This window comes from Lygodium microphyllum, chromosome 5, assembly GCF_053477565.2.
Source record: "Lygodium microphyllum isolate KBCC chromosome 5, Lygodium_microphyllum_v1.1.10, whole genome shotgun sequence".
Taxonomy (NCBI): Eukaryota; Viridiplantae; Streptophyta; class Polypodiopsida; order Schizaeales; family Lygodiaceae; genus Lygodium; species Lygodium microphyllum.
This window is the reverse complement of record NC_141139.1, coordinates 121206954-121234653: the sequence shown is the minus strand read 5'-3', so window position 1 is coordinate 121234653 and position 27700 is coordinate 121206954. Positions and strand designations below refer to the sequence as shown.

The 27700-nt window shown below is 45.7% G+C and overlaps 1 protein-coding gene and 1 long non-coding RNA gene across 3 annotated transcripts in view; one reads left to right on the top strand and one right to left on the bottom strand.

Annotated features, from left to right (window-relative positions):
- The window catches only part of LOC148036347 (uncharacterized), a 67599-nt gene extending 62746 nt beyond the window's left edge, over positions 1–4853 (top strand). Inside the window, exon 3 of the long non-coding RNA XR_015691017.1 lies at positions 4702–4853. This is a non-coding gene — a long non-coding RNA (uncharacterized LOC148036347). The remainder of the gene's footprint in view (positions 1–4701) is intronic.
- Positions 1–27700, bottom strand: part of LOC148036345 (uncharacterized) — a 145506-nt gene that overhangs the window by 62660 nt on the left and 55146 nt on the right. For both annotated transcript variants that reach the window (XM_087679135.1, XM_087679136.1), the window contains 2 exons: positions 5075–5282; positions 4669–4859 (listed from right to left, as the gene is read on the bottom strand). In XM_087679135.1, the coding sequence (XP_087535261.1) occupies positions 4669–4859; positions 5075–5282 (399 nt within the window). The remainder of the gene's footprint in view (positions 1–4668; positions 4860–5074; positions 5283–27700) is intronic.

Sequence of the window (27700 nt, the reverse complement as noted above, 5' to 3'; positions counted from 1 at the left end):
AGTCATGCCCTGCCCTACACACCTTCAATGCCACCTGTTGCAAGCCGACACTCTCCCAAGCTATTCTGACACCCTGCCGATCTCATTGTCTCCCTGATTGTGACCATAGCCATCTTCCTGCTGACATGCCCTGATCCTACCGACTGACCCATCATGTCAAACCAATCGCACTTGCCACGTAGAGCAACCACCTTGCCTTTAATTCAGCCAACATATCATTTCTTATCAAGTTTCCTGCATCAAAAGGTTTACTATTTATTAATTCATTTATTACTCGACCAATAAGACCTAGTTCACACATAAGCCTCTTCCCAAGCACAATTTGAGACAAATTTGGGGATTTTCACTAAAATCACCCAATCATTGAATTCAAGAAATCTGGTCCCAATCAATAAATTTCATCGAATTGGCCAAGTTTTGCCCAAATTTCACCAATAAATTTGGGGTTTTTCAAGAATTCAACGTTTTTCATTGAAATTGAGCCCAATTCATCCAAAGGTGATCTTTTAGTGACATTCAGCTCCAACTAGGTCAAATTTCACAGAAGAAACTTCAAAATTTCTGGTCAAATTTCGGCCTTTTCTCTATTCAAGCTCAATTTTCCAAATTTATTCAAAAATTTTGGGACTTTTCTAAAATTGAATAAATTTTATCAAAATCAAGGCTTAATTTAGCTTCAGGCATGACATTCAAAATCAATTGGGTAATCACTTTATTCAAATTTCTAGTAAAATTTGGGGCTTTTGCCCAATTTCACCTTCGAGACACTTGAAATTTGGGCTTTTGTCTCAAATCATTTTCTTTGGCCTCAAAATGCTCAAAAATCGTATTATCTGGCTGGTGATCATGTTTTTTCCTTGACATTGAAAAAGATTCAAACTATTCGACCGCATTTAGTGGGTGAAAATTCTGAAATTCTACTTGTGTTTGCATCATTGGAGCATTGCCAGCCATTTTTCAGCATATTGCTGAGATTGCCACCTTGTTGGAGTAACATTTTATTTCAGAAAATTATTATTTTTAACACATTTTCTCTCCTTAGTAGGAAAATAGCAAGAGAAAAATATTACTTTCACATTACTCGACTCCACCGAAGCGGCCAGCTACTCTTTTATCAATGGTTCATCATTATTCGGGGATCTAGTTTCTCTCTCTTCACTTGGAAATTATCATTTTCTTGCTGATTTTCACTCATAGCCAACAATAACAATGATTTGTTGTGCATGCATAGCGCCAATGACAAGCTCAATGGCACCAATTATCCTATGTGGGCATGTATGATGTAACATGTTCTTGTCACAAAGAATCTATGGGATATTGTGACTGGCATCGAACAATGGCCAGCTTCTCAAATGCTAGAACCACCTCCCAATGTCCACATCAAGGGGTGGCTATCATGATTCCAAGTGATCTTTCTCTACCGCAACGCTTCCCACTGAAGGGCATATCCGATGGGACTGTCCTAATGCCCAAGCACATACCTGAATAATCCTATTCATAAAGGGAAGTATATTTTCACATATCTAATCATGCAAGACAACCAAGGATGCATGTGATCAACTTGCCTCCTTGTATCAAGTGTGCAATAAAGTGCAAGTTGCTTAGTTGCATAAGCAACTAGAAGATGTTCACATGGAAGGAGGCAACATGAATGCCTATTTCACTAGCATCAAAGATCTTCGAGAGCAGTTATTGCATATTGATGTTGTCCCAAATAATCAACTTGTTTCAATTACTCTTAATGTCCACTTGAATCTTATCAAGGTTTTGCTACCACTTTGCGGTTGGTAACTATGGGTTGCCACACTATCTATACCTTCGACCAACTTGTTTCTCTTTTGTTGCATGAAGAATAGAGCTATCTCAACCACAACACAACTTTGGTGAATGAACAAGCCTTTTCCACCCATCATCGTGGAAAGGGCAAACCTAAAGCCAAAAACAAGCCTATTGATAAAAAATCAACAAATCTTCATGCTGGTCATCCTTCTACTTCCACACCTTCTACATCAAAGACCTTCTCCCATGCTGGTCTATCCTCTTCCAACCCTTTGAAAGGTACATTCAACAAAACCAAGAGGTGTAATTATTGTCAAAAGACGGAGCATGACATCACTAAATATCAGAAGCACATTGCACTGGAGAAGGAGATCAATCTTGCTATCACACCTAAGACCGTGAACTCTACTCACTTTAAGGATTATAATTTTTACATTCAATGTCAATGCAATCCTTCTATTCATGATACTTAGTTTTCTATCACTGATGTGGCTCCTACTTGGTATTTTGGCAACGGTGCTTATAAGTGCGTCACCTCTTATCGAGCATTATGTTCATCTATCTCTATAATGTACCTAAGGGAGGCACAGTTATGTGTACCAATAGTGTCTCTTATGCAGTAAAAGGCATTGGTAATGTGCAAGTTGTTTCTATTTCGGGCACTCCTTTAACATTCCAAGATATTCTCTATGCTAGGAATTAATAAGAATCTTATTGATATTTCAGCCATTGTAACTTCAGGGCTTCAAGTCATTTTCGATGGCTCTCGATTTGTGGCATATGGTGATCAAGTTCCTTTTTCCATTGTATTGACAGGCACCCTCACTAAAGGCCTCTATTATTTTGATACACATGATTAGCAACTCGATGAAACTCCCTTTGATCGTGCCTTATTAACAAGGGAATCTTTTCATGATACACATTTATGGCACCAAAGGCTTGGCCACATTAACTATCGTGCATTGATGAAACTCCACTTAGAGGACATGGTCAAAGATTTTCCAAAAATGCACCTACCATCGAATCACATTTGTGAAGGCTGCTTACTTGGTAAGATGGACCGGTTTTTCTTTTCCAAGGATTCTCATATTGATTCTCCATCTATTTTTCACCTCCTTTACAATGATGTTTGTGGTCCTATACAAACCAAATCTCTTGGTGGATTCCTCTATTTTGTCACTTTTATTGATGACAAATCTCAATTCACTTGGGAAGATGGGCTGAACTTTGAAATCGTCTGAAGTCTTCTCTTGCTTCAAGAATTTTATTGGCATGGTGAAAAACCAAAGCAGCTTTCGCATTCAGACCCTTCACAACAACAAGGGGGTGGATATCTTTCTGAACAATTTTTATGCTCAAGTGCCTTCTCAAAAAAGGCACAAGTTGGATAATAAGGTTGTTCGCTACATATTTATTTGGTGTAGTGCTGAAAGTAATGAGTGCTTGCTCTATCAACCTTCTATTGGCAAGATTATTATCAATCGAGATGTTATCTTTGCTGAAAATGCTTCTCATCCTTTGTTAGACTATCAAAAACAGCCTATTATTGATGCTTTAGACATCCTTGGCATCCTATTACCACTCTTCCATAATGGTTCCACGGCTAATTTTTCTATTTATCCTTCATCTCCACCATCTCCAAATACATTACAGTAGCTGAATCAGCTTAACTTAGAGCCACAACAGCAATAGCCTGATACCTTATCCCATGAGCAGCCCACTATTGCTGATTATTCGGAGCACACAAGGGCTGAAATTCAGCAGCCCAAAAGAGTCCTTCGTTCGCTGCTCGACATGCTTCAAGACAACAAGCAGTGTCTTCCTTTGGCTGCCTGCACACAAGCCTCTACTCTCAAAGAACAAGGTAAATTTCTTGCATGTGCATTGGTGGCTACAACATGCAATGAAGAACCTTTATGCTACAAAGATGCTTTTTCAAATGATTGTTGGGTGAAAGCAATGAAGGCAGAAATTGATTCCATCCATCAAAATGAAACTTGGGAGTTGTGTGGCTTGCCTCCTGGAAAGCGTGCAATAGGTACCAAATGGATTTATAAAATTAAAAGAAAGTCACATGGTCCTATTGACAATTGCTAAGGGCTATACCCAACAGCAAGGATTTTGATGTACAGTTATGGGCCAAGACATTCTAAGCTAAGGAAAGAGCTCATCGAATTTTAAGTTTTCTATTGCACTCCCGGTATATGACGGGGTCCCCATCCCTCAGCTAACATTAAACTTTGTAGGCGAGTCATATCGATCTTATTAGCTTTTTTCTAGCTGGAAAACTTGTAATTTTTTACCACATTTTGCACGATTACAATTGACGGCTACAAAAACGGCACATCCCCTTACATTTTCTCTTCCCATGCAAATATGGTTTATTCTTGGCTTGTGTACAGGTTGGATTTATGTGGCAAAGACAATGAGCTCTAGGTGACGTCATGAGACAATCAAATGAGTGATCCTTGGGCCTATTTTCTAATAGAGCTGTTGCAGCATTGAGAGATACCCTATAGATCTCCCAATAAGCACCATTCGGTCACCATTTTGAGCACATTATCGAGAAGCTCGTCATGAATAAGACTCACTGTAGCACCTCTATCTTATGCACATATTAGCTCTTTGTCTACATGAGATAACATGATATAGCACTAAACTTTGTCTTTTAAGACCATTGTGGTTTTCAAAGCATCTAAGTTAGCTCGCACATTCTTTAGTTTCATATCGCATTCTTAATTAGAAACAAGAAAGAATAGCCCATATAGCTCTATTACTTAACCACATAACATAGCTCTCCTAAAACTTCTCATCACACATATGCATTTAATCATTACAACAAAATTAATGTAAATAACATTTGCTATTTATTGGAAACAGAACCCATACACGAGCTTCATTATCTTTTTGTGTCTCATGCAGATTTTGCTTCTGTGAAGAAGTCTCAACATTTTCAGTCTTGGTTCCCGATAGCTGACTAGACCCCAGTTCGGTAAAATTAATGTCATCTTGAGTTGTCCAGCCCTCCATTGCAAGCCATTGAAGATAATTGAGTTTATTCTCATCCATGTCAAGTAGGTCTTCAAGGAGAAAAACCATGAATCATTTTGGATAAAGATAATCAAAATCATTGTAAATAAATACAAAATTTTAGTTCATACATATATTCCTCACTGTCTCACATTACAATTGTCTCAAAAGAACACGTCTTGCTATTAGTTAAATAAATTCAAAATATTTGTACATTTCATGCAAGCATATGCCAAAAACCATAGTGGCAAGATTTCATAATTACCAGATATTTCCTCTTGGTATTCATTCCTGTCCATATACATGCCATTCATGTTGAAAACACATTGATCAATGTCTTGTTCCCATGTTTGCAGCTCCTTATTTAGCTTTTGGTATAAACCATTATAAAATTGCCTCTCCTGTTGCAGTTGAGACATTTTCCCCTTCAAGAGTTTTATATGACCTTGAACAATGTTGAGATCAACAGTGGCCTGTAAACAAAAGTTGGTTGGGAGTCTCTCTCTTTTTCGTTAATGGAAATTGTATTAAATCACAATGTTATGCACTATTTGCCCTTTCAGCCAACATGCAAAAGAATCTCTTTTTTCCATAGGATTGCTCTATGTGGGTGTGTGCGCGCGCACATGCAGACCACAGCATCAGCAGAGTGACCCTGGACCACATCATTGCCAGGATCATGTGCTGGCCTTGAGATTCACAGAGGACTTATTGTATCTAGATATCTTGTACACACAGATTTCAGACTTGGAGATCTTTAGATATTAGTGTTATATTAGGATGGAACTTTTTCACTTTCATGATGAGATGACATTATTTTGGTTTTGTCTCATAAGCCACATTGGCCTTTTCTAGGCCTCTCTCTCTCTCTCTCTCTCTCTCTCTAAAGTTATGGTGAACCTTGGGAAAACTAAAGTTATGGTATTTAACACTTCAGCTGCTTGGGTGACAAGAGCTGAGCACCAGTTTACTTTTGACGGAGAGCCAGTGAAGATGGTTAGGCAGTATGTTTATTTGGGGGTCACATTGAAGGGACCACAGTTCTCTTGGAGAGAGACATCAGAGGCTCGTTTGGCAAAAGCATATGCAGCCTTAGGGGCATTGGAGAGGCAATGTGCTCACATACAATTTCATGAGCCGCGCACCAAACTGTGGCCTTTTGACACCTTGGTTACACCCACACTCCTATATGGGGCAGCTATTTGGGGTCCGAGTCTATTTCACACGAGGAGACAGCCTTTGGGAGACCAGGATGGACCAGAGAAGGAATACTATGATGGATGGGAGCATATGGAAAGACCACTGGTCATGATGATCTCACGCATGATACGAGCGAAGAGCTCGACCCCACATGAGATTATCAGAGCTGAGTTGGGGGCATCACCCATGGTGGCTGAGGCCTTGGTTCAGGCAGTGACTTTCATACATAGACTATGGGAGCTCCCCCAAGATAGATACCCACAGCTAGCCCTGGCCTCTTCTAGACAACTAGCAGCAGACGGTGACAGACACTGTTGGTATGCTCAGATGAGTACATGGATGCGTCTACATGGTCTGCAGATTGACAGACTACCGCCCTTTGACTATAGCCTGGATTGCCCTACACTTGACCTAAGCCGATCAGAGCTAAACCATGTGATCAGAGCAAACATACTGAAGTTAGATACGGAGAAGACCTGGATCCGACCCCCCTCGCCCCATGGCACGAGGATGGCACACTACCAGATCCACTTCCTCCAGGTATCTGAGGATGGTTTCATCACCCGACCCAATTACATGGACACACAGCTGCCTCATGGACTACGCACAGCTATTGGTCAGATCCGCACCTCATCCCACCACCTGAGGATTGAGACAGGCAGATGGGAGGGTATACAGACAGAAGAACGCATATGCCCACTATGCGACAGAGAGCCAGAGACAGAGGAACACTACATCTGCTGATGCACTGTATATTACAACATACAAGGTAGATACCACTGTCTGTTTCGAGAGGGTTTTGGACCCCTGAGATGGATCATGCAGTATGAGGATCAGAGATGCTTGGGATTTTTCCTCTTGGAGCTCCAGAGGCGCAGAGCAACAATTCTACGGAGTTGGAGGCCCCCACAGCTCGGCTCACATAGACAGAGAGCAGTCACTGACTTTTTCATGGATACACGACAGAGTATGGCAGATACCACTACTACTGCTACACAGCCTACAGGAGTACATCATCATTGGACCTGATCTTTTGTAGGTGTCCCTTTGGATAGAGCAGTGGCACTTAGCCGGTCTAGGCGCCCACGTCCACCCGGACGAAGGCCTAGACATCCACACCACAGACAAATTAAAGCCATCATTGAGCGCCACAGGAGACAGATGCCAAGACGCCTCAGCTATGCAGAGATACACCTCCCTAGAGAACAGACATATCATTGATGGAGAGTTTTCCTTTCTCTACTCTCACTTTCAGATCACTGACATGTTTCCCTTTTATGGGACACTATTTCATTTCCTTTTCAGTCTTATAGGCATGTTTTTCATCTTTTTTCTCGTTCTAGATGAGAAACACACCATCATTGTATGTACTGCTTTGGTATCACAGGCCACATTGGCCTTTTAGAGACGTTAATATACTCTCTCTCTCTCTCTCTCTCTCAATCAGTAATGAGTGCTTGTATTATATCAAGTGTCTAAAAGAGTACAAAAGACACGCGACAAAGCACAAAAAAGAGTACAAAAGTCAGGGCAAGGTCACTGAAGAGACTGCCCAATGCCAAGGTACTAGGTCATCTCTGGTCAAAATATTAGCGTGATGAATAAGATCAAGCTGCCACTGAAGAAATCCCTTAAGCTTTGTAACATGACACTGAATGCCCAAGATGGCATAAAAAATGAATGCATTGCGAGTGACCCAAATATCTTAGCAACCCCAAAATCTGAGGAAGTGAAATAAAATCTTCCTATGAGGTTGTGCCGGAACCATGATGTTTAGCCTTGTCAAAGACCCAATCAAAAGGACACATTCTAGTCCCCACCACAACATGACAAATGTTAGAAAGGAAGGCCCAAATTTTCTAAGCAAAAGAACACAAGATGAATCTATGACGGGAAGACTTAACTACAGTGGTACAGAAGAAACAATTCAAATTAAAAATACCCCTGCGATGAAGAGCCAATGCAAGGGGGAGACCACCCACTAACACTCCAAATGAGAACCTTACATTTGAATGGCCTCTTCTTAATCCATCCCTGCATCATTGTCAATTTCCACCAGGCTTTAGATTTGTGCAATCCCCAAAGTGTATAGGCTTGGGCAATCAACCACAAGTGATCTCTGACCATGAAATGATAAATATAATTAACCGAAGAAGATTAGAAACTCAAACACCTTGCAATTTTCCGATTCTGCCAAGGACAATCAGAATCTAGGACAAAAGGGTTGGAGGTCTTGCAAAAGTCTAAGAGACCTTGCCCCATAGATCATAGGAGCCCTAAGGGACCCAAAAGACCCATCTGATGATAAGAAAAGACATCAATGCGCCTCAAGGCAAGAGGGTGGCATCTGCCTGAGACCAATTCAAGGCGAGCGATGTGATTAAACTTAATTCTTTTCTCCAAATGTCCTCCCAAGAAAGCAAACAAGACACTACCAGAATTTCCATTTGCAATGAGTTGGCAGCCAATCACAAATACCATTGAACCTTACATACACCATTTTCCAAGAGCACACCAAATGGTTGAGAAGAACTAAAGCAAATGTAGAGAATTGAGCTCATGATCGACATAAGAAAGAACCAAAGGTCAATCTTTCAAAGAAATTTGATGCACAAGGTCAAAATTCAAAGATTTCCTCCAACATATACAATTGTTTATACGTATGCGACTAAATCATTATCCAAATGATGCTTCTCGGGTTGGCCTCGTAGGAACTCTTCTCTCAAGTAGTATAGCCCTCTCTTGGTTTGCTCCCTTGCTTGAGAAGGAATCCCCATTGCTATATGATTTTAAGGCCTTCATATAAGAGTTCTCTGCCACATTTGGAGAAGTAGACAGAGCAAGAGTAGCTACAACAAGGATTAGAAATCTGCACCAAGGGTCAAGGTCCACCTTAGTACATGCATCAGAATTTCGCAACTCACATGCAATCTAACATGGCATGAGGATTATTTTATTAGTCAATTCCATTCTTTTGCTCATTATGACAAAGGTGTATGCACTTAGTAATTTCTCTCTCAAGCAAAATTAAATGTGACAACCGCCTATTTGAGAGAAGACAAGGAAGATATCGAGGGACCACCTTGAATTCAAGTAGGACAAAGACTTTTGAAGACCCAACCGGCCAAGAAGACCAAGTATCTAAGGCAGAGCCTATGCAAATTGATACTACACAGTTCAAGCCATTAATAGGTCAAGAAAAGCAAAGGCACCCATTAAAGGATTATGCATATACTGCAGCCAGTCGAGACCCATAGCTAAATATTGTTCCAACAAAGGAATGATATGAATTCATGGCGCCACTACTCCATTGTCAAGAAACATCAACGTCCAGCCTCAATAGAGACCATAAAACTGAACAAAGCTTCAAGAAACCTAGAAGAAGGTCTCCTATCTACAGATCCAACATTCAGCTTTATGTTAGAAATAAAGATTCACCTGGAGGGAAGATAGATAGACGGACAAGCTTTGTTAGACTATGGAGCCACAATATGTTTAAAGAATGAGAAATTTGCAAAGCAACATGGTATACAACTTCTAAGGAAAGCGAAGCTGGTATGTGCAGAAGTAATTGATGGTCGATCTCTTGCTAAGTATGAGATTCAACCCATAAAAGTTACCCTAAGGAGTCTTTTATTAGATATAGCCTTCAACATCATCCATTGCCCAAATAGTCCCGTTGTTATTAAGCTACCCTGCCTAGAATTACATAACCCTGACATCAGTTGTGGAGATCTAGAAAGATTGAACCAAGGCCAGTGCAAAATAATAAAAAGAAAGAATACTCGACCAATATACATTGAGGCAAAGGTATTCATACATCAAGCAAAGAAGAATCCATCCTTTTTTATTTATGCAATTCCAATGGAGAAGCCAAAGGACGAAAGCCTAAAATAGTCCCATTGTTATTGGGCTACCCTAGTTAGAATTACATAGCTCCCAAAACAATTGGAAATCTAGAAAGAAACCAAGGCCAGTGCAAAATAATAAAATGATAAATTCTTGACCAATATACATCGGGGCAAAGATATTCATGCATCAAGTAAAGAAGAATCCATTCTTTTTTATTTATGCAATTCCAATGGAGAAGCCAAAGGACAAAAGCTTGGATACACTCCCAGCTCAATATGTAGAGTTCAAGGATATGTTTGAAAAGAAGAATGCAGATATGCTACCGGAACAGTGACCTTATGATTGTGCAATAGATTTACAAGAAAGAGCTCAACCTCCTTTCGGCCCCATCTATAAGCTATCCCAGGATGAATTAGCAAAGATCACAAAATATATTGATGAGAATATTGCCAAGGCATTCATACATACGTCATTCAAAATCTCCAATGGGTGCTCCAATTCTCTTCGCCAAGAAAAAATATTGATTCCTCCACGTATGTGTGTGGATTAAGAAGAGCTCAATAAGATTACTATCAAGAATCGCTAACCTCTTCCCTTGATTGTGAGAGGAAACACAAAGATCAAAGCTTAGCTAAGAGTATAGTTGATACTGAAGAGAGTGTGAGAGTGAAGATGTGACTCCCAATACAATCTTGAAAAGAGTGTAATGTGCAAGTATAAAGTACAACCCTTAAACCTTAGGGTTGTTAACATGTTCACACCCGAAAGATGTAAAACACGATAAGTGCCCAAACTCTATAACATAAGTACATAAAATAAAGGAGAATAAAACTAGGGGGAAAAAAACCTCTCGTATAAGGAGAGTAAAAAGTGCCCTAGTTTCTTGCTGAGGATTACCAACACTCCTCTGTGAGCGTAGGCGTGAATCAAACCCAACAAACCCCCCTAGAGTGAAAAGTGATCAACATACAAGGATCATCCACCAAAGGAGATCAAATTTAAAGCATTGCGGAATGCTTCCAATTTGTCACAAGAAAGAGCTTTGTTGAAGATATCTACCACGTTAATGGTGGTAGGACAATAGACAAGGCTGGTATCTCCTGCATGTAGTCTCTCTTTGACAAAGTGATAGTGAATCTCTATGTATTTCGTGCGTGCATGAAACATTGGGTTCCGTGCCACTGCAATGGCATTCCGACTATCTGTAAACAAAGGAGTAGGCTCCATGACAGATACATCAAGATCAACCTACACATTCAACTATGGTAGTGAAAGCTATTTAGCTTCACAAGACGATGTGGCAACAGTGGATTGTTTCTTGCTAAGCCAAGAGATACAAGATAAGCCAAGAAAGAAACAATTTCCACTCGTAGAGTGACATAAATCAAAATCACCAACCCAATCTGAATCACTGTAAGCATGTAATTGCAGTGTTTCTCTCTTGGTATAAAGCAATCCACGAGTCCTAGTCTCCTGCAAGTAACTCCCTTGATGCACCATCTCTTGATCTGAGCAGGTTAGAGATTCGCAAGATCATCAGGATGGATCTTACCCAATTGGATATCAGGCGGACATAGTTGATACCACGGCAAGAGCTAGGGACAAAGATAGCTTTCTACCGTGAGCATTTCCTTCATACTACAGATGATGGATTTATTGTTCGCCCGAGATACATGGACACCCACCTTTCCCATGGGATCAGATGTACTATTGGCCAGTTGTGCACCTCCTCACATCAGCTAGAGATTGAGACTGGCAGCTATAGATCCATCCCACCAAAGGAGCGCATATGCCAGATATGCCAATTAGAGCCAGAGACACAGAAGTATTTTATCTACTACTGCCCACCGTATTATGGGGTCCGTGATCGTTTCCACTGTCTCTTTAGAGACGGATTTGGACCACTATCCAGAGTCATGGATTTTACCGATCAACGATGCCTTGGCCTCTTTCTTCTTGAGATACAACGGCTTCGTGACATGCGCCTCAGGGGTACAGCTGCTCCAGGACACCGAGGCCCTTCACAGAGGTAGCTCACAGACTTCTTTGCAAAGGAGACTCAGAAGACTTCAATACAGCTACAGCCACAGTCCACACGAGAGCCTCTCTCACTGCCACAGTCCACACACAGACAAGGAGTACTGATTGATCGAGCCGTTCAGCTTAGCCGATCCAGATGTCCTAGGCCTCGACACAAACACCGACGACACCTTTATAGGCGGATACAAGGGATTATTGCTCGAGCTAGAGCTAGGCCCTCCATACCCACATGAGATTGTACCATTTGTAGCTCATTGTTACTAGATAGAGCTCTATGTTTTACACATAGCCATAGTTAGTTTCCTTTCTTATTTTGCTTTGTGCTACATATTTTGCCCAGACAATTGTACCATCATACACATGATTGTAACTCATGGTCTCATAGGTCATTTTGGCCTTTTGTAGACGTTAATATATCATTTTATTTCATTTCTCTCTCTCTCTTTTTTTTCGTAAAAGGTAATTGTATTAATTACGAAAAAAATACAAGATTACTTGATTACAAGATACATGATGACACAAAGCCATCATGTGAAGAGGTTCTCTCTCTCTTTCTCTCTCTCTTTTTTCTGATTACAAGAGACACAAGGGCCCTAGGCCAACGTGTGGGGAATCCCCGTAGTAATGCACTAAAAAGGTTACACCAATCATGGCAACGACCCAGAGGCAATTGCCATATGCCACGGATGCAAATCCTCCCGAGGGAGCAAGTCGGAGTGTCGGATGAGATCTAGCTGCCAATGCAAGAGCCCTTTAAGCCTGGCAATATGTCGCGGTACATCAGAGGCCGAATCAAAGAGAAAAGCATTGTGCGTGGTCCAAATGTGCCAGCATCCCCAATATCTGAAAAAGTGAAATAAGATCTTCACATGCAACTGTGGCGGTGTGGGATACTTCGGGCGCACAAAAACCCAGTCGAAAGGAGTTAGCGAGAACCCCACCACCGCCGCCAAATGTGCGACAAGAGTGACCAGATATTCTTGGCGAGCGGGCAAGAGAGAAAACGATGTCGGGCCGATTCCGCCGGTGTGGTACAGAAGAAACAATTGCCATTCTAGATGCGACGCTTGGCAAGGGCCGAGGCCAGAGGAAGACCACCAATCATCACCCGCCAAAGAAAGACCTTGCATTTGAAAGGTGTCTTATTTAGCCAGCCCTTCATCAGCGTTTTCTGCCACCATGACAGCGATTTCCGCAGTCCCCAAACAGTATTAGCTTTCTCACCCAGCCATTGGTGATCTTGAATGAGAAGATGATACACCTGATTAGTAGAGGCCTTTTCCAGACTCAGCCGGCCTGCAAGGTCCCAGTCCTGCCAAGGGCGATCCACAGCCAGGGCAGGAAAGGGTTGCCTACCCTGAAGCTCCGACGAAAGCTTTTCCCATAAATCAAGGTATCCACGCGGAATCTTGAAGAGTCGCCTAGCAGTCCGAAACGATACGAGGACATTGCGAGTGGCAAGGGTAGCATCCGCAACCGACGTCAGACCTAAACGGGCCATGCGATTAAATCTTGGTCTGAGCTGATGTTTATCTTCCCATGAAAGGAGTCTCGATACTGCCAACAATTCCAGCTGAAAGGAGTTAGTCTGCAAGCGGTCCCCTACTGGGTGCCAACGGGCCTTTTGGAGCACCACTTTCCAAGAGCCGACCAAGTGCAGTAACAAAGAGGAAGAGGGACTGGAAAAACGAGAGTCAGCATTAAGGACATGCCACCAGGAGGCCCGAAGCCGTGTGTTACCATGGCGGAGCCCGCTGTCCTCAAGAAAATAACGGGCTATGATGGTCCACGGGTGATGATCCACACACATGGCACGAAAAAGGGACAAACGGAGAGCTAACATATGAGTGTGTGCATCCAAAATAGCTCCACCACCCATGCGCTTAGGGGTACATGCATGTGACCATGAAATCCACGAAATGCTTGCCTGCAGTGAATCCTTCTTCCATAGCATGAAACGGATGGGATGAGTGAGAGCCTTCAAAGTAGTAGGCGTCCATGGCAACAAAGGCAAGAAATACGTTAGCATTGGTAGCATGATTGTCTGGGCCACTTTGAGGCGGACATGGAATGGCCACGCTTGCGACTTCCAATACATAAACTTCGCCGCCAGTTTTTGTGAAATCCACTCCAGTAGGTCTTTTGGCCGTACATCCACCCCCAATGGGTATCCAAGATGCCTGACAATGGAGCCACGGGAAACCACCTGGCCTTGCCAGCCTAAGGACTGTAAATCAGGCTCCGTACAACTGAGAATGGCTGACTTAAAGGCATTGATGCGAAGCCCAGAGGCCTGACCAAAGAGTGTCCAAACATCTAATGCCCTTCGAATGTTGTCCCTGTCCGCCTGCAAAATCATAAAGGTGTCATCAGCCAAAGATTGGCTAACGAAGTGCTGACCCAACGGAAGAGACAGCCCGGCCAGCTGAGCAGAGGCTGCCATGGAGGATAACATTGAAAGGATCGGGTGAGTCGCCAGGGCAAAGAAGAGAGGGCTCAAAGGACAACCCTGTCTGACCGAGCGTGCAAGGACAAATGGCTCTGTAACCCCACCATTAAGCATAACTCTGGAGGAAGCCGAAGCACTAATGGTGTAGATCAATCGGGACATCCGGGTACCAAAGCCCATAGCAGACATGAGATCTGCAATGAAAGACCAGTCCACATAATCAAACGCCTTTTCCAAGTCCAATTGAATCAATACCACTTCCTGACCGGAGTGCCGCGCATAGTCAATAGCCATTTGCACATTTAAGATATTATGCAAAATGTTGCGGCCCTTAATGAAACCATATTGGAGAGGATGCACAATAGCTGGAAGGTGCTTGTGAAGCCGATTCGCCAGCACTTTGGAGTAGATTTTATACATGGATCCCATCAAAGAGATTGGTCGCCAGTGTTGCAGCTTTGACGGCGAAGAGACCTTTGGAATTAGTTTGATAAGGCCTTCTTTCCATGAGGAGGGCATGACCCCTGTTTCCCAAACCTGCTGAAACATGACCACCAATGGCTTCACCAACTGTGTGGCCAAGGTCTGAAAGAATTCATTTGTGAGACCATCCCAGCCAGGACTTTTATCCTTTGGCAGGTGCAACAAAACATCCATAACCTCTTCCTCGCAAATATCCGCCTCCAACGTGGCTTGCATATCAACTGGAACCTGCTGGCGGACCAGATGATAGAAGACCGAGCGAGCATGCGTAACCTGGCTAGAAGGCGAGGAAGAAGAACCAAGAAGTTCCATAAAATAGTTTCTGCACATAGTGACAATGGTCTGCGGATCAGTGACCATGCGACCTTCCGAATCCTGGAGTCTCGTCATATTTTCGCGAGCCGGAGACGCATGCAAGGCGTGAAAGAACTTATGAGACTGGCAGGCACTATCTTGCAATGTGTCAGTCAAGTTGTGCAGCTTGGCCTGTTGATAAGATTTCAACTGAAACACTTGAATAAGATGGGCCAACCGCCTCTCCAGTGACAGCAGAAAATCATCATCTGGGGAATCCAGAAGCAAGGAACGGACCAAAGCCAATAAGTCTTCTGCTGCATGTCGACGTCGGCGGCAAAGCGAGGCATAATAGATCCCATACTGTCGAGCAACCCGCTGCACATTAGAGAGCAGCCGTGCAAATGAAGGCAAGCCCTCAGAGGCGAAGTCCAATAAGAACCGCTCAATCAACTGCTGCATATAGCCCTGGAAAATTGAATGCTTCAAATAAGAGGAGTTGAAACGTAAAGGGAGCCTATCCAGCAATTGCACAAAAGGTGCAATAGATTGTGCCCGCATCTCAAGCTGGAGGGGGAAATGGTCCGACAACGCATATTGCTGCAAGACCTTCATTTCCAGCATCTCGGGAAGAAAATCATCCCCCTGCATGATATACATTCTGTCCAGTTGCGACCAGGTAGTTGCATATTGTGCGGAATGAAAAGTAAACCCTGAAAAAGAAGGGTGAAGCCACGACCAAAGATCTTGCTTGAGTACGTGCAAAGCAAAGGAACTCCACACCCGGCTTTCCGGCGTATCCATTACCGAATGCCCTGAAGTGGACTGAGAAGAGTCAACACACATATTGAAATCTCCCATCAAAAACCCCCTTCGGCCGAGTGACATGGAGCCCTGCAAAGTGGACCAAAGATCCCGTCGGGATGCGGGATCATTCGGAGCATAGAGGCCCAACAGCCATAAAATCTCTCCTTCAAATAAGACTTCGATCACCAGAAAGCGGCCCTGCACATCATTTTTAACAAGGACAGGCTGATATTTCTCATGGACAATCATCAGCACGCCCGAATAGTGCGTAGCATGGGTCCCTGCATAAAACAGACGGAATCCATGACAATCCATCACTTTTCCTGCTTCACCGTGACTTTTGTGCTCAACTGCACACAATACATTCCACTGGTTCTCATGCAAGACGGTCCACATGGCATGTTGCTTATGGCGAGAGCAAATGCCTCGCACATTCCACGTGGCTATCTTCATGTATCCTCAAAGAAGGAAGTCAGGAACGAGGCGCCTGCTGCCTCGATTTCACCTTTTCCGCGAGAGCATCCAGGACACCCTCATCCAGAAAATCAGCCAATACTGCAAAAGAATTCTGGCGACCTGCTTTAGAGGTAGAAGGGAAATCCACTGCCTTGGGAGAGGGGCGGGGATAACGCCGATCCCAGGGTGTAATAACATTACCTTTGGCATCAAACGCCAGCTTGGCAGGTGGGCCTTTGGGGCCGTCGGTATAGGCTCTCCTTGGAGACTGATTACGGGGGGCAGACGGGGCCGTAGAACGCGCAGCCTGCTGTGAAGTGGCCATTTCTTTCCGGCGCGTATACGTGCGCACGGAATCCTGGAAAACAGTAGGCCCAGGATCCGCCAAGCCTGCATCCAACTTTTTACCTTTTTTGGGACGTGCCTCAATCCAGTCAGTGCGACGGGAATCCACACTCAGGACCTGTTGTTTGCCTTTATCCATGACATGAGGAGACTAAAGGGCTTCCTGGGGCGTGGCATCAAGCACCATGTCATCCTTGGGCAGCACAACCTGCGCATCCTCCGAAGACGATTGCCTTTCAGGGCATTCGGCCATGAAATGCCCCAATTTACCACATGAAAAGCAGTGTCCCGCAAAGTTGCCCCATTTTAAGCGAAAATACAAAGGATGCATGCCCGAACAATTGAGGCGAAGCCACGCGGGGCTTTTCCTGGCCGTGTCCCATAGCATGCATAAACGGTTGCGGTTCATCGCCCTGAGGCTTGGGGGAACCAGCACTGTTCCCACAACCGCCATCGCATCCTTCAACATGGGCCAATAGACAGCCGGACAATTTTCCACCTCCACCCACACCGGGCATTCGCGTTGAAGCAGACGCTGGAAGTCGGCCATGGGGCGCCATGGCACAACATGGACCAAGCGGCGATCAAAGAATAGTGGCAACTTGGACAGGAGCTCAGCTCGATGCGTTTCCGATTTCAGCAGCACCTCATAAAAGCCGCGAGGTCCAAGGAAGATCTCCTCAACAGACTCCCCTTGCAATAGATGGTGCAACCACTGGCGAATATGCGAAAGCACTGGGATCCTGCCAGTGAAGAAAAGTATAACTGCACGGTCATAAAACACCGAGAAGGATCGCAAGACTGATTTGGGGTCCACCGTGGCTTCCAGCACATCATCCGTTCCCGCAACAGAAAAAGATTCAGTATTATGCTGGACATAATCGCCGAGCAGAGTATTGGCAAAGTCCAGCAAATGCTCCCAGTCAATTTCCTGCGAATCCACAGGATCAGAGGCCACTTGCACATAGGAGCGTTCCAGAGGACTCATTGGCTCATCAGAAGTATGCTTGGAGCGTTTGCCGGCAGGCGGCAGTTCAGAACTCGGCGGCAACTCCTCCGTGCATGGCACCATATCTTCCGGCTCCTCTGCATCGGAATCAGGGCCAAGGGCTGCCACCGTCCGGTCAAGAAAATCCATATCCAGGCCAGCCATACTGCTGTCTTCGCACTCGTCCTGGCAGAGGGCGAGCTAGGTTAGGTGAGGTCGATCCTGCGCAGGGTCGGATTGCAGGTCCCCAACTTCACGCAGGGTCCAGTCAAGCCTGCACTGCCCTGGGGGAAGGGGCCAGGCGGCACGCAGGGCAGGACGGCGAAGAAATCACAGGGCAGGGCGGCACAGCACGCGGCAGGTCAAAGACGTCACGCAGGGGGTGAGGAAGGGCGACAGGGCAGGGGGCGACGAAGAGCGCGCAGGGGGTAGCGACAGGCGACAGGTCAGGGCGGCGCGCAGGGCGGCGCCAAGGGCGACCGACGCAGGCACACGTGCGCTCGCTCTCGCGCACACTCTCTCTCTCTCTCTCTCTCTCTCTCTCTCTCTCTCTCTCTCTCTCTCTCTCTCTCTCTCTCTCTCTCTCTCTCTCTCTCTCTCTCTCTCTCTCTCTCTCTCTCTCTCTCTCTCTCACCTGCAGGAAACGACGGGCTGCCCTGGACGAGCCGGAGAAGCAGAGAAGGCACTGCCGCGGACAGGTTCGCCATCACCATCGCCATCCTGTTGCGCGCCATCGAGATCCTCTCTCTCTCTTCTCTCTTCTCTCTCTCTCTCTCTCTCTCTCTCTCTCTCTCTCTCTCTCTCTCTCTCTCTTCTCTCTCTCTCTCTTTTTTCGTAAAAGGTAATTGTATTAATTACGAAAAAAATACAAGATTACTTGATTATAAGATACATGACGACAATCCAAGCCATCATGTGAAGAGGTGCTAAGTACTACAAGTTACAATTTCATGGCAAGGATGCGGAGGAAATCGCCATATGCCAAGGACGGAAGTCCTCCGTAGAGAGCAAATCAAAACGATGGAGAAGAGCTAACTGCCAATACAAGAGGCCCTTAAGCCTCACAATATGCCGCTGAACATTATGGGCGGAATCAAACAGAAAAGCATTCCGAAGGGTCCAGTTATGCCAACAGCCCCAGTATCGAAGAAAGTGATACATGAGGTTCATATGTGGCTGTGCGGGAGTAGGGTATTTGGGCTGGCCCAAAACCCAATCAAAGGGGCGCAATGTGATACCAACCACCCCTCGCCAAACGGCCGACAAAAATAACCAGACTTTCTTAGCGACGGGGCAAGAAATAAATCGGTGGCGGGCGGATTCCATAGTAGTGGTGCAAAAGAAACAGGTGCCATTGGAGATTCGTCGCTTGGAAAGAGCCGAAGCAAGCGGAAGACCCCCAATCATCACTCTCCAAAGAAAGACTTTGTATTTAAAGGGTGTCTTGTTGACCCAGCCCTCCATCACAGTTGCCCTCCACCATGACCGGGATTTGCGCAATCCCCATAAAGCATTCGCTTTAGTAACTAGCCATTGATTATCTTTAATCAGAAGATGATACACTTGGTTGGCAGAAGCTTTGCTCAAATGCAGCCGGCCTTGTAGGTCCCAATCCTGCCAGGGATGATCCGAAGCAAGAGCAGGAAAGGGTTGTCTGCTCTGGATCACCGTCAATAGCTGTTCCCATAAAGGCCTATATCCACGAGGGATCCTGAAAAGCCGCCTAGCAGTACGAAACGATATAAGCACATTGCGACTGGCAAGGGTGGCATCCGCAACTGAAGACAAGCCCAAACGTGCCATTCGGTTGAATTGTGGTCGAAGCTCATATTTACCTTCCCACGAAAGTAAACGCGAGACTGTCAGTAATTCCAATTGAAAAGAGTTAGTAGCCAAGCGATCCTCCGGTGGGTGCCACTGAGCCTTTTGAAGGACGTGTTTCCAGGAAGACACCAAATGAGTAAGCAGCGATGAAGAAGAACTGGAAAACCGCGAATCAGCATTCAGAACGTGCCACCAAGAACTCCGGAGTTGGGTATTGCCATGCCGAAGCCCATGGCCCTCGAGGAAATACCAGGCGATAGCGACCCACGGGATGATGATCATCCGAGCACATGGCGTGGAAAAAGGACCAACGAAGTGCCTGCATGTGAGTTTGGGCATCTAAAATAGCTCCACCACCCATGCGTTTGGGGGTGCACGCATGCGACCAGGAGATCCAGGAAATACCTGCATGCAATGAGTCCTTCTTCCATAGCATGAAGCGAATAGACTGAGTGAGAGCATTCAGAGTCGTAGGAGTCCAGGGCAACAATGGCAAGAAATATGTGAGCATGGGCAACATAATGATCTGGGCTACTTTGAGGCGAACATGAAAAGGCCAGGCCTGAGACTTCCAATACATAAACTTGGCCACCATTTTCTGAGAAATCCACTGCAGAAGCTACTTTGGGGGAACATCAACACCCAAAGGGTATCCAAGATGCCTAACAATGGAACCTCGAGGAACAACCAGACCCTGCCAGTCCAAGGACTGCAAATCCGACTCCGTGCAGCTTAGAATGGCTGATTTGACCGCATTGATACGAAGGCCTGACGCCTGACCAAAGAGACCCCAAACATCCAATGCTTTTCGAAGGTTATCCTTGTCCGCACGCAAAATCATAAAAGTATCATCCGCCAGGGATTGGCTAATGAAGTGTTGTCCTGTAGGAAGCGACAGTCAGGCCAACTGGGAGGAGGCGGCCATATGTGATAACATGGAAAGAACTGGATGTGTTGCAAGGGCAAAGAATAAAGGGCTCAAAGGGCACCCCTGTCGGACAGAACGGGCAAGGACAAATGGCTCAGTAACACCTCCGTTCAGCATGACTCTCAAAGACGCCGCAACACTAATGGTGTAGATCAGACGAGACATCCAAGCACCAAAGCCCATAGCAGACATAAGGTCAGCAATGAAAGACCAGTCCAGATAGTCAAAAGCCTTTTCCAGGTCCAGTTGAATCAGTACCACCTCCTGATTAGAATGCCGGGCATAATCAATGGCCAATTGGGCATTCAAAACATTGTGTAGAATATTTCGGCCCTTAATGAAACCATACTGGAGAGGGTGCACAAGGGCAGGGAGATGCTTATGGAGCCGATTCGCCATTACTTTGGAAAAGATTTTGTACATTGAACCCATCAAAGAAATGGGGCGCCACTGTGTCAACTTAGATGGCGAAGGAACTTTTGGAAGCAGTTTAATAAGTCCTTGTTTCCATGAGGGAGGCATGATCCCCGTTTCCCACACCTGCTGAAACAAGGCCTGCAATGGTTTCGCAAGGTGGGTAGCGAAAGCTTCAAAGAACTCATTGGTGAGACCATCCCAACCCGGACTTTTATCTTTGGGCAAGTGTAACAAGACATCCATAACCTCTGCTTCACCAATATCTGACTCCAGAGTAGCTTGCATGTCCTGCGGAAGCTGATTGCGGACCAGGTCATAAAAAACCGAACGGGCCTGAGTAATTTGGGCGGAAGGTGGAGAAGCGGAACCGAGAAGGTCACGGAAATAATTCCTGCACATATGCACAATAGTCTGTGGATCCAGGATAAGGTGGCCTTGTGCATCCTCGAGTCTAGTCATATTCTCTCGAGCAGGAGAGGCATGAAGAGCTTGAAAGAACTTATGGGTTTGACATGCACTATCTTGCAAAGTCTCTGTCAGATGTTGCAATTTGGCCTGCTGATACGATTTTAACTAGAATTCTTTAATAAGATCGGCCACCCGCATGGCCAGTGCAAGCAGAAATGCATCATCCGGAGTGTCCATCAGCAGGGAGCGAACCAAAACCAACAGGTCCTCCGCTGCCTGTCGACGGCGCCGACAAAGAGAGGCATGATAGATCCCATATTGCCGAGCAACCCGCTGCACATTAGAGAGCAATCTTTCAAATGACGCAGTGCCCTGAGAGGAAAAGTCCAAGAAGAATCTGTCAAGCAATTGCTGCATATAGCCCTGGAAAATTGTATGCTTTAAGTAGGACGAGTTGAATTGCAAAGGGAGTCTCTCCAGAAATTGCTTGAAAGGGGCAATGGGTTGTGCAAGCAACTCGAACTACAGAGGGAAATGGTCCGACAAGACATATTGCTGCAACACTTTTATTTCGAGCATCTCAGGCAGAAAATCATCATTCTACATGATATATATACGGTCCAACCGCGACCATGTTGTGGCATACTGGGCCGAATGGAAAGTAAAGCCTGGAGAAGACGGGTGTAGCCAGGACCAAAGATCTTGCTTAAGAATAGCAAGAGCCAACTCTTGCCACATACGACTTTCCGGCGCATCCATGACCGAGTGTTCCGATGTAGACTGGGAAGAATCAACACACATATTGAAATCCCCCATGAAGAAGCCCCGTCTGCCAAGCGACAAGGAAGTCTGCAAAGTCTGCCAAAGCTCCCGGCGAGATAACGAATCATTCGGAGCATAGAGGCCAAGTAACCATAGGATTTCCCCTTCGAATAAGATTTCAATCACCAAAAAGCGGCCATGAACATCATTTTTAATAAGAACAGGCTGATATTTGGCATGTACAATCATGAGCACACCCGAGTAATGCATGGCCTGTGTTCCTGCATAGAACAAACGAAAGCCATGGCAATCCACAACTTTACCGGCATCACCGTGACTCTTGTGCTCAACAGCGCACAGGACATCCCACTGATTCTCATACAATGCAGCCCACATGGCATGTTGCTTGTGGCGAGAACAAATTCCTCGCACATTCCACGTGGCTATTTTCATGTGTCTACAAAACACAATCAGGTACAAGGCACAGCTTGCCTCGATTTGACTTTGTCGGCGAGAATGTCCAGGACTCCCTCATCCAAGAAATCCGCCAACACCGCAAAAGAGTTCTGAGGACCAGATTTTGAAGTAGACGGCATATCTGCTTGCTTGGGGTTGGAACGTGGGTAACGACGGTCCCACGGAGTAATGACGTTGCCTCTGGTATCAAAAGCCAGCTGGGCAGGTGGACCCTTTAGACGATTCGAATACATTTTCCTGGCGGGCTGAGGACGGGGAGCTGAAGAAACCATAACAGGAGCAGAGCGCTCGGAAGCCATCATTTCCTTCCTGCGCATATAGGTTCGCATGGAATCTTGTGAGGTAGTAGGCACAGTACTCTCCATGCCAGCACCAATCCTATTGCCTTTTTTGGGACGAACTTCAACCCAATCAGTGGCACGGGAATCCAGACCCGAAACCTGTTGTTTGCCTTTGGCCCGAACTTGGGGCGGGTGGATAGTATCCAACGACGGAGCATCACACACCATATCTTCCATGGGCGGAGCAACATGACCCGCATCTGAAACGTGTTGTTGCTCTGGGCATTCAGCCATAAAGTGCCCCAACTGTCCACAGGAAAAGCAATGGCCTGCAAAATTGGCCCATTTCAAACGAAAGTGTAACGGATGCATACCAGAGCAATTGAGGCGTAGCCACGCAGGCCGTTTCCTTGCAGTATCCCATAACATGCACAAGCAGTTGCGATTCACAGCCCTGAGATTGGGAGGGACCAGAACCGTGCCCACAGCGGCCATAGCATCCTTCAATAGCGGCCAATAAACAGCCGGACAATTTTCCACTTCTACCCACACAGGGCATTCACGTTGCAGGAGGCGCTGGAAATCTGCCATCGGGCGCCAAGGAACCACATGAACCAACCGACGATCAAAAAACAAAGGCAGTTTAGACAGGAGAGCAGCACGGTGCATCTCTGTTTTCAAGAGGACCTCAAAAAAACCTCGGGATCCAACAAAAATCTCTTCAACACATTCCCCTTGTAGCAGACTCTGCAGCCATTGGCGAATACGGGAAAGCAGCGGGATGCGACCAGTGAAGAAGAGTATCACCGCGCGATCATAAAATACCGAAAAGGAGCGTAGGACAGTTTTTGGGTCAACGGTAGCTTCCAGAACATCGTCTGGAGCAGAGTCAGAGAAGGCTTCCTGATTATGTTGAACATATTCACCAAGCAGAGTGTTGGCAAATTCCAACAGATGCTCCCAGTCCACCTCCTGAGAGTCCACAGAATCCGAAGCAACCTGCGCATAGGAACGATCCGGAATAACACCTATCTCTTCCGGGGTATGCTTGGTACGTTTACCCGCAGGCTGGATGTCAGGACCCGGGGGCAATTCTTCAGGGCACGGAACCATATCCTCCGGTTAATCAGCATCAGATTCCGGGCGAAGTGCTGCCACCATTTGGTCGATGAAATCCAAATCCAAACCAGCCATCGTGTACGACGAGCTGATCTCGAAGGACTGACCGACAGTGCAGATCAGTGTCAGCTGCGTTAGAAAGCTGCACCCCTATAAGCTGGTTGCGCACACGGCGGAGGACGTCCCGCAGGACGTCACACGGACAGGTTGCAGGCGTTAAAAGTCTGGGACGACCACCACGGTGGCTGACGGGTGAGGGCAGCGTCTCTCTTTCTCTCGCTCTCTCTCTCGCGCCTTCTCAGGCAAAACAGGACAGGCACTGGAGAAGCGGCTTCAGGCGTAGCCTGTCCCAATATCGCGAGTGACAGGGCACAAACCTGACAGTGCACGTGCAAGAGGGCGAACCATAGGGGGGGCAGAGGACGGCAGGGCTGGAGAGGCGACGAACGAAGGCAGGGGCGGCGACTGTCAACAGGGCCCAGGTCCGACTGCAGGGCGGGCGAGGCAGCAACGGCGCAGGGCAGGGGTCGGGCGCGGGCAGAAACCCTGACGCGCAGGGCCAGACGGGCGCAGGAGGGCCAAATGGGCGCAGGGCCAAACGGACGCGCAGGGCCAGACGGGCGCAGGAGGAAGCGGAGGGCGGAACGTGACAGGTCAGACGACCTTCTACAGGGCGGCAGAAGCAGGCGGCGCCATCGCTCTCTCTCTCTCTCTCTCTCTCTCTCTCTCTCTCTCTCTCTCTCTCTCTCTCTCTCTCTCTTTTCGTAATGGATGTTATATTTATAAAGTACTAAACAACAAAAGAAATACAAAAGTCATGGCAAAGACACAGAGGAAATTGCCATATGCCAGGGAAGTAAGTCCTCTCAAGGGAGTAAGTTAGAGTGCCGAATGAGATCTATCTGCCAATGCAAGAGACCTTTAAGCCTAGCAATATGTCCCTAAACATTAGAGGCTGAATCAAAAAGAAAAGCATTCTGAATGGTCCAATTGTGCCAACAGCCCTAGTATCTAAGAAAGTGAAACAAGATCTTCGTATGCGACTGTGCCGGTATGGGGTATTTGGGCCGCACAAAACCCAATCAAAAGGGCTTAGCGAGAAACCGACAACTTCTCGCCAAACCGCTGACAAGAGTGACCAGATTTTCTTAGCGAGAGGGCAAGAAATAAATCGATGACGGGCCGATTCCACACTGGTGGTGCAAAAGAAACAATTTCCGTTGGAGATTCGACGCTTGGAAAGGGCTGAAGCAAGAGGAAGACCACCAATCATCGCCCTCCAAAGAAAGACCTTGCATTTGAAAGGTGTCTTGTTCAACCAGCCCTCCATCACAGTTACCTTCCACCATGACTGAGATTTACGCAATCCCCATATAGTATTAGCTTTAGTAACTAGCCACTGATAATCTTTAATCAAAAGATGATACACTTGGTTAGCTGAAGTCTTTTCCAAATTCAGCCGGCCTGCAAGGTCCGAGTCCTGCCAAGGACGATCCGAAGCAAGGGCAGGAAAGGGTTGTCTGCTCTGGAGCACCATCAAAAGCTGTCCCCATAAATCATGGTATCCACGAGGGATCCTGAAAAGCCTCCTAGCTGTACGAAACGATATCAACACATTGCAACTGGCAAGGGTGGCATCTGCAACAACTGAAGTCAAGCCCAAACGTGCCATGCGGTTAAATTTTGGTCTGAGCTCATGTTTGCCTTCCCAAGAAAGTAATCGAGAGGCTGCCAACAATTCCAGTTGAAAAGAGTTAGTAGCTAAGCAGTCCTCCGCTAGATGCCACTGAGCCTTCTGAAGAACCAATTTCCAAGAACATACCAAATGAGCAAGCAGGGATGATGGACTAGAAAACCAAGTGTCTGCATTAAGAACATGCCACCAGGAACTCCAAATTTGGGTATTACCATGCACAAGCCCGTGATCCTCAAGAAAATAACGGGCTATAAAGACCCATGGGTGATGATCCAAGCACATGGCACGAAAAAGAGACCAACGGAGTGCCAGCATATGAGTCTCGGCATCCAAAATAGCCCCACCACCCATGCGTTTGGGGGTACATGCATGCCACCAAGAAATCCATGAAATGCCTGCATGTAAGGAGTCCTTCTTCCATAACATGAAACGAATATACTGAGTAAGAGCATTCAATGTAGTAGTAGTCCAAGGCAGCAATGGCAAGAAATATGTGAGCATTGGCAACATAATTGTCTGAGCCACTTTGAGGCGAACATGGAAGAGTCAAGCCTGTGACTTCCAATACAGAAACTTAGCTCCCAGTTTCTATGAAATCCACTCCAGTAGTTGCTTTGGCCGAACATCAACACCCAAAGGGTACCCAAGATGCTTGACAATGGAACCACGGGGAACAACCATTCCTTGCCAGTCCAATGACTGCAAATCTGACTCCGTGCAATCGAGAATGGCTGATTTCAAAGCATTGATATGAAGACCAGAAGCATGACCAAAGAGAGTCCAAACATCTAATGCTTTGTGAAGATTATCCTTGTTCACACGCAAAATCATAAAGCTATCATCAGCCAAGGATTAACTAATGAAGTGATGTCCAAAAGGAAGAGACAATCCAGCCAACTGAATAGAAGCTGCCATATGAGATAACATCGAAAGAACTGGATGAGTCGCAAGGGCAAAAAAGAGAGGACTCAAAGGGCAACCCTGTCTCACAGAGTGGGCAAGGACAAATGGCTTGGTAACACCACCATTCACCATAACTTGCGAGGAAGCTACAGCACTAATGGTGTAGATCAAACGAGACATCCGAGTACCAAAGCCCATAGTAGACATAAGTTCTGCAATGAAAGACCAGTCTAAATAATCAAAAGCCTTTTCCAGGTCCAATTGAATCAATACCACCTCCTGATTAGAGTGCCTTGCATAGCCAATAGCCATTTGCACATTTAAGACATTATGCAGAATGTTTCGGCCCTTAATGAAACCATATTGAAGAGGATGCACAATGGCAAGAAGATGCTTATGGAGCCGATTTGCCATCACTTTGGAAAAGTTTTTATACATAGAACCCATTAAAGAAATTGGTCGCCAATGTTTCAACATAGACGGCGAAGGAACTTTTGGAAGCAGTCTGATAAGTCCTTCTTTCCATGAGGAAGGCATGAACCCTGTTTCCCAAACCTGCTGAAACATAGCCATCAATGGTTTCACCAGTCGGGTAGCAAAAACCTCAAAGAATTCATTGGTGAGACCATCCCAACTGGGACTTTTATCCTTGGGCAAGTGTAACAAAACATCCATAACCTCCGCCTCACGAATATCTGTCTCCAAAGTAGTTTGCATGTCATGTGGAACCTGATTGCAGACCAAATCATAGAAAACTGAGCAGGCATGAGTAATTTGGTCAGAAGGTGAAGGAGTAGAACCAAGAAGGTCTAGAAAATAATTCCTACACATATTCACAATAGTCTGAGGATCAATGACCATTTGACCTTCTGCATCCTGGAGTCTAGTCATATTCTCTCAAGCAAGAGATGCATGGAGACCTCGAAAGAACTTATGAGTCTGACAAGCACTATCTTGCAAATTCTCAGTCAAATTTTGCAATTTGGCCTGCTGATAAGATTTCAACTAAAACTCTTTAATAAGATCAGCCAAACGCATAGCCAATGGCAGTAGAAATACATCATCTGGAGTCTCCACCAGTAGAGAATGAACCAAAGCCAATAATTCCTCCGCTGCTTGTCGACGCCGCCGACAAAGAGAGGCATGATGGATCCCATACTGC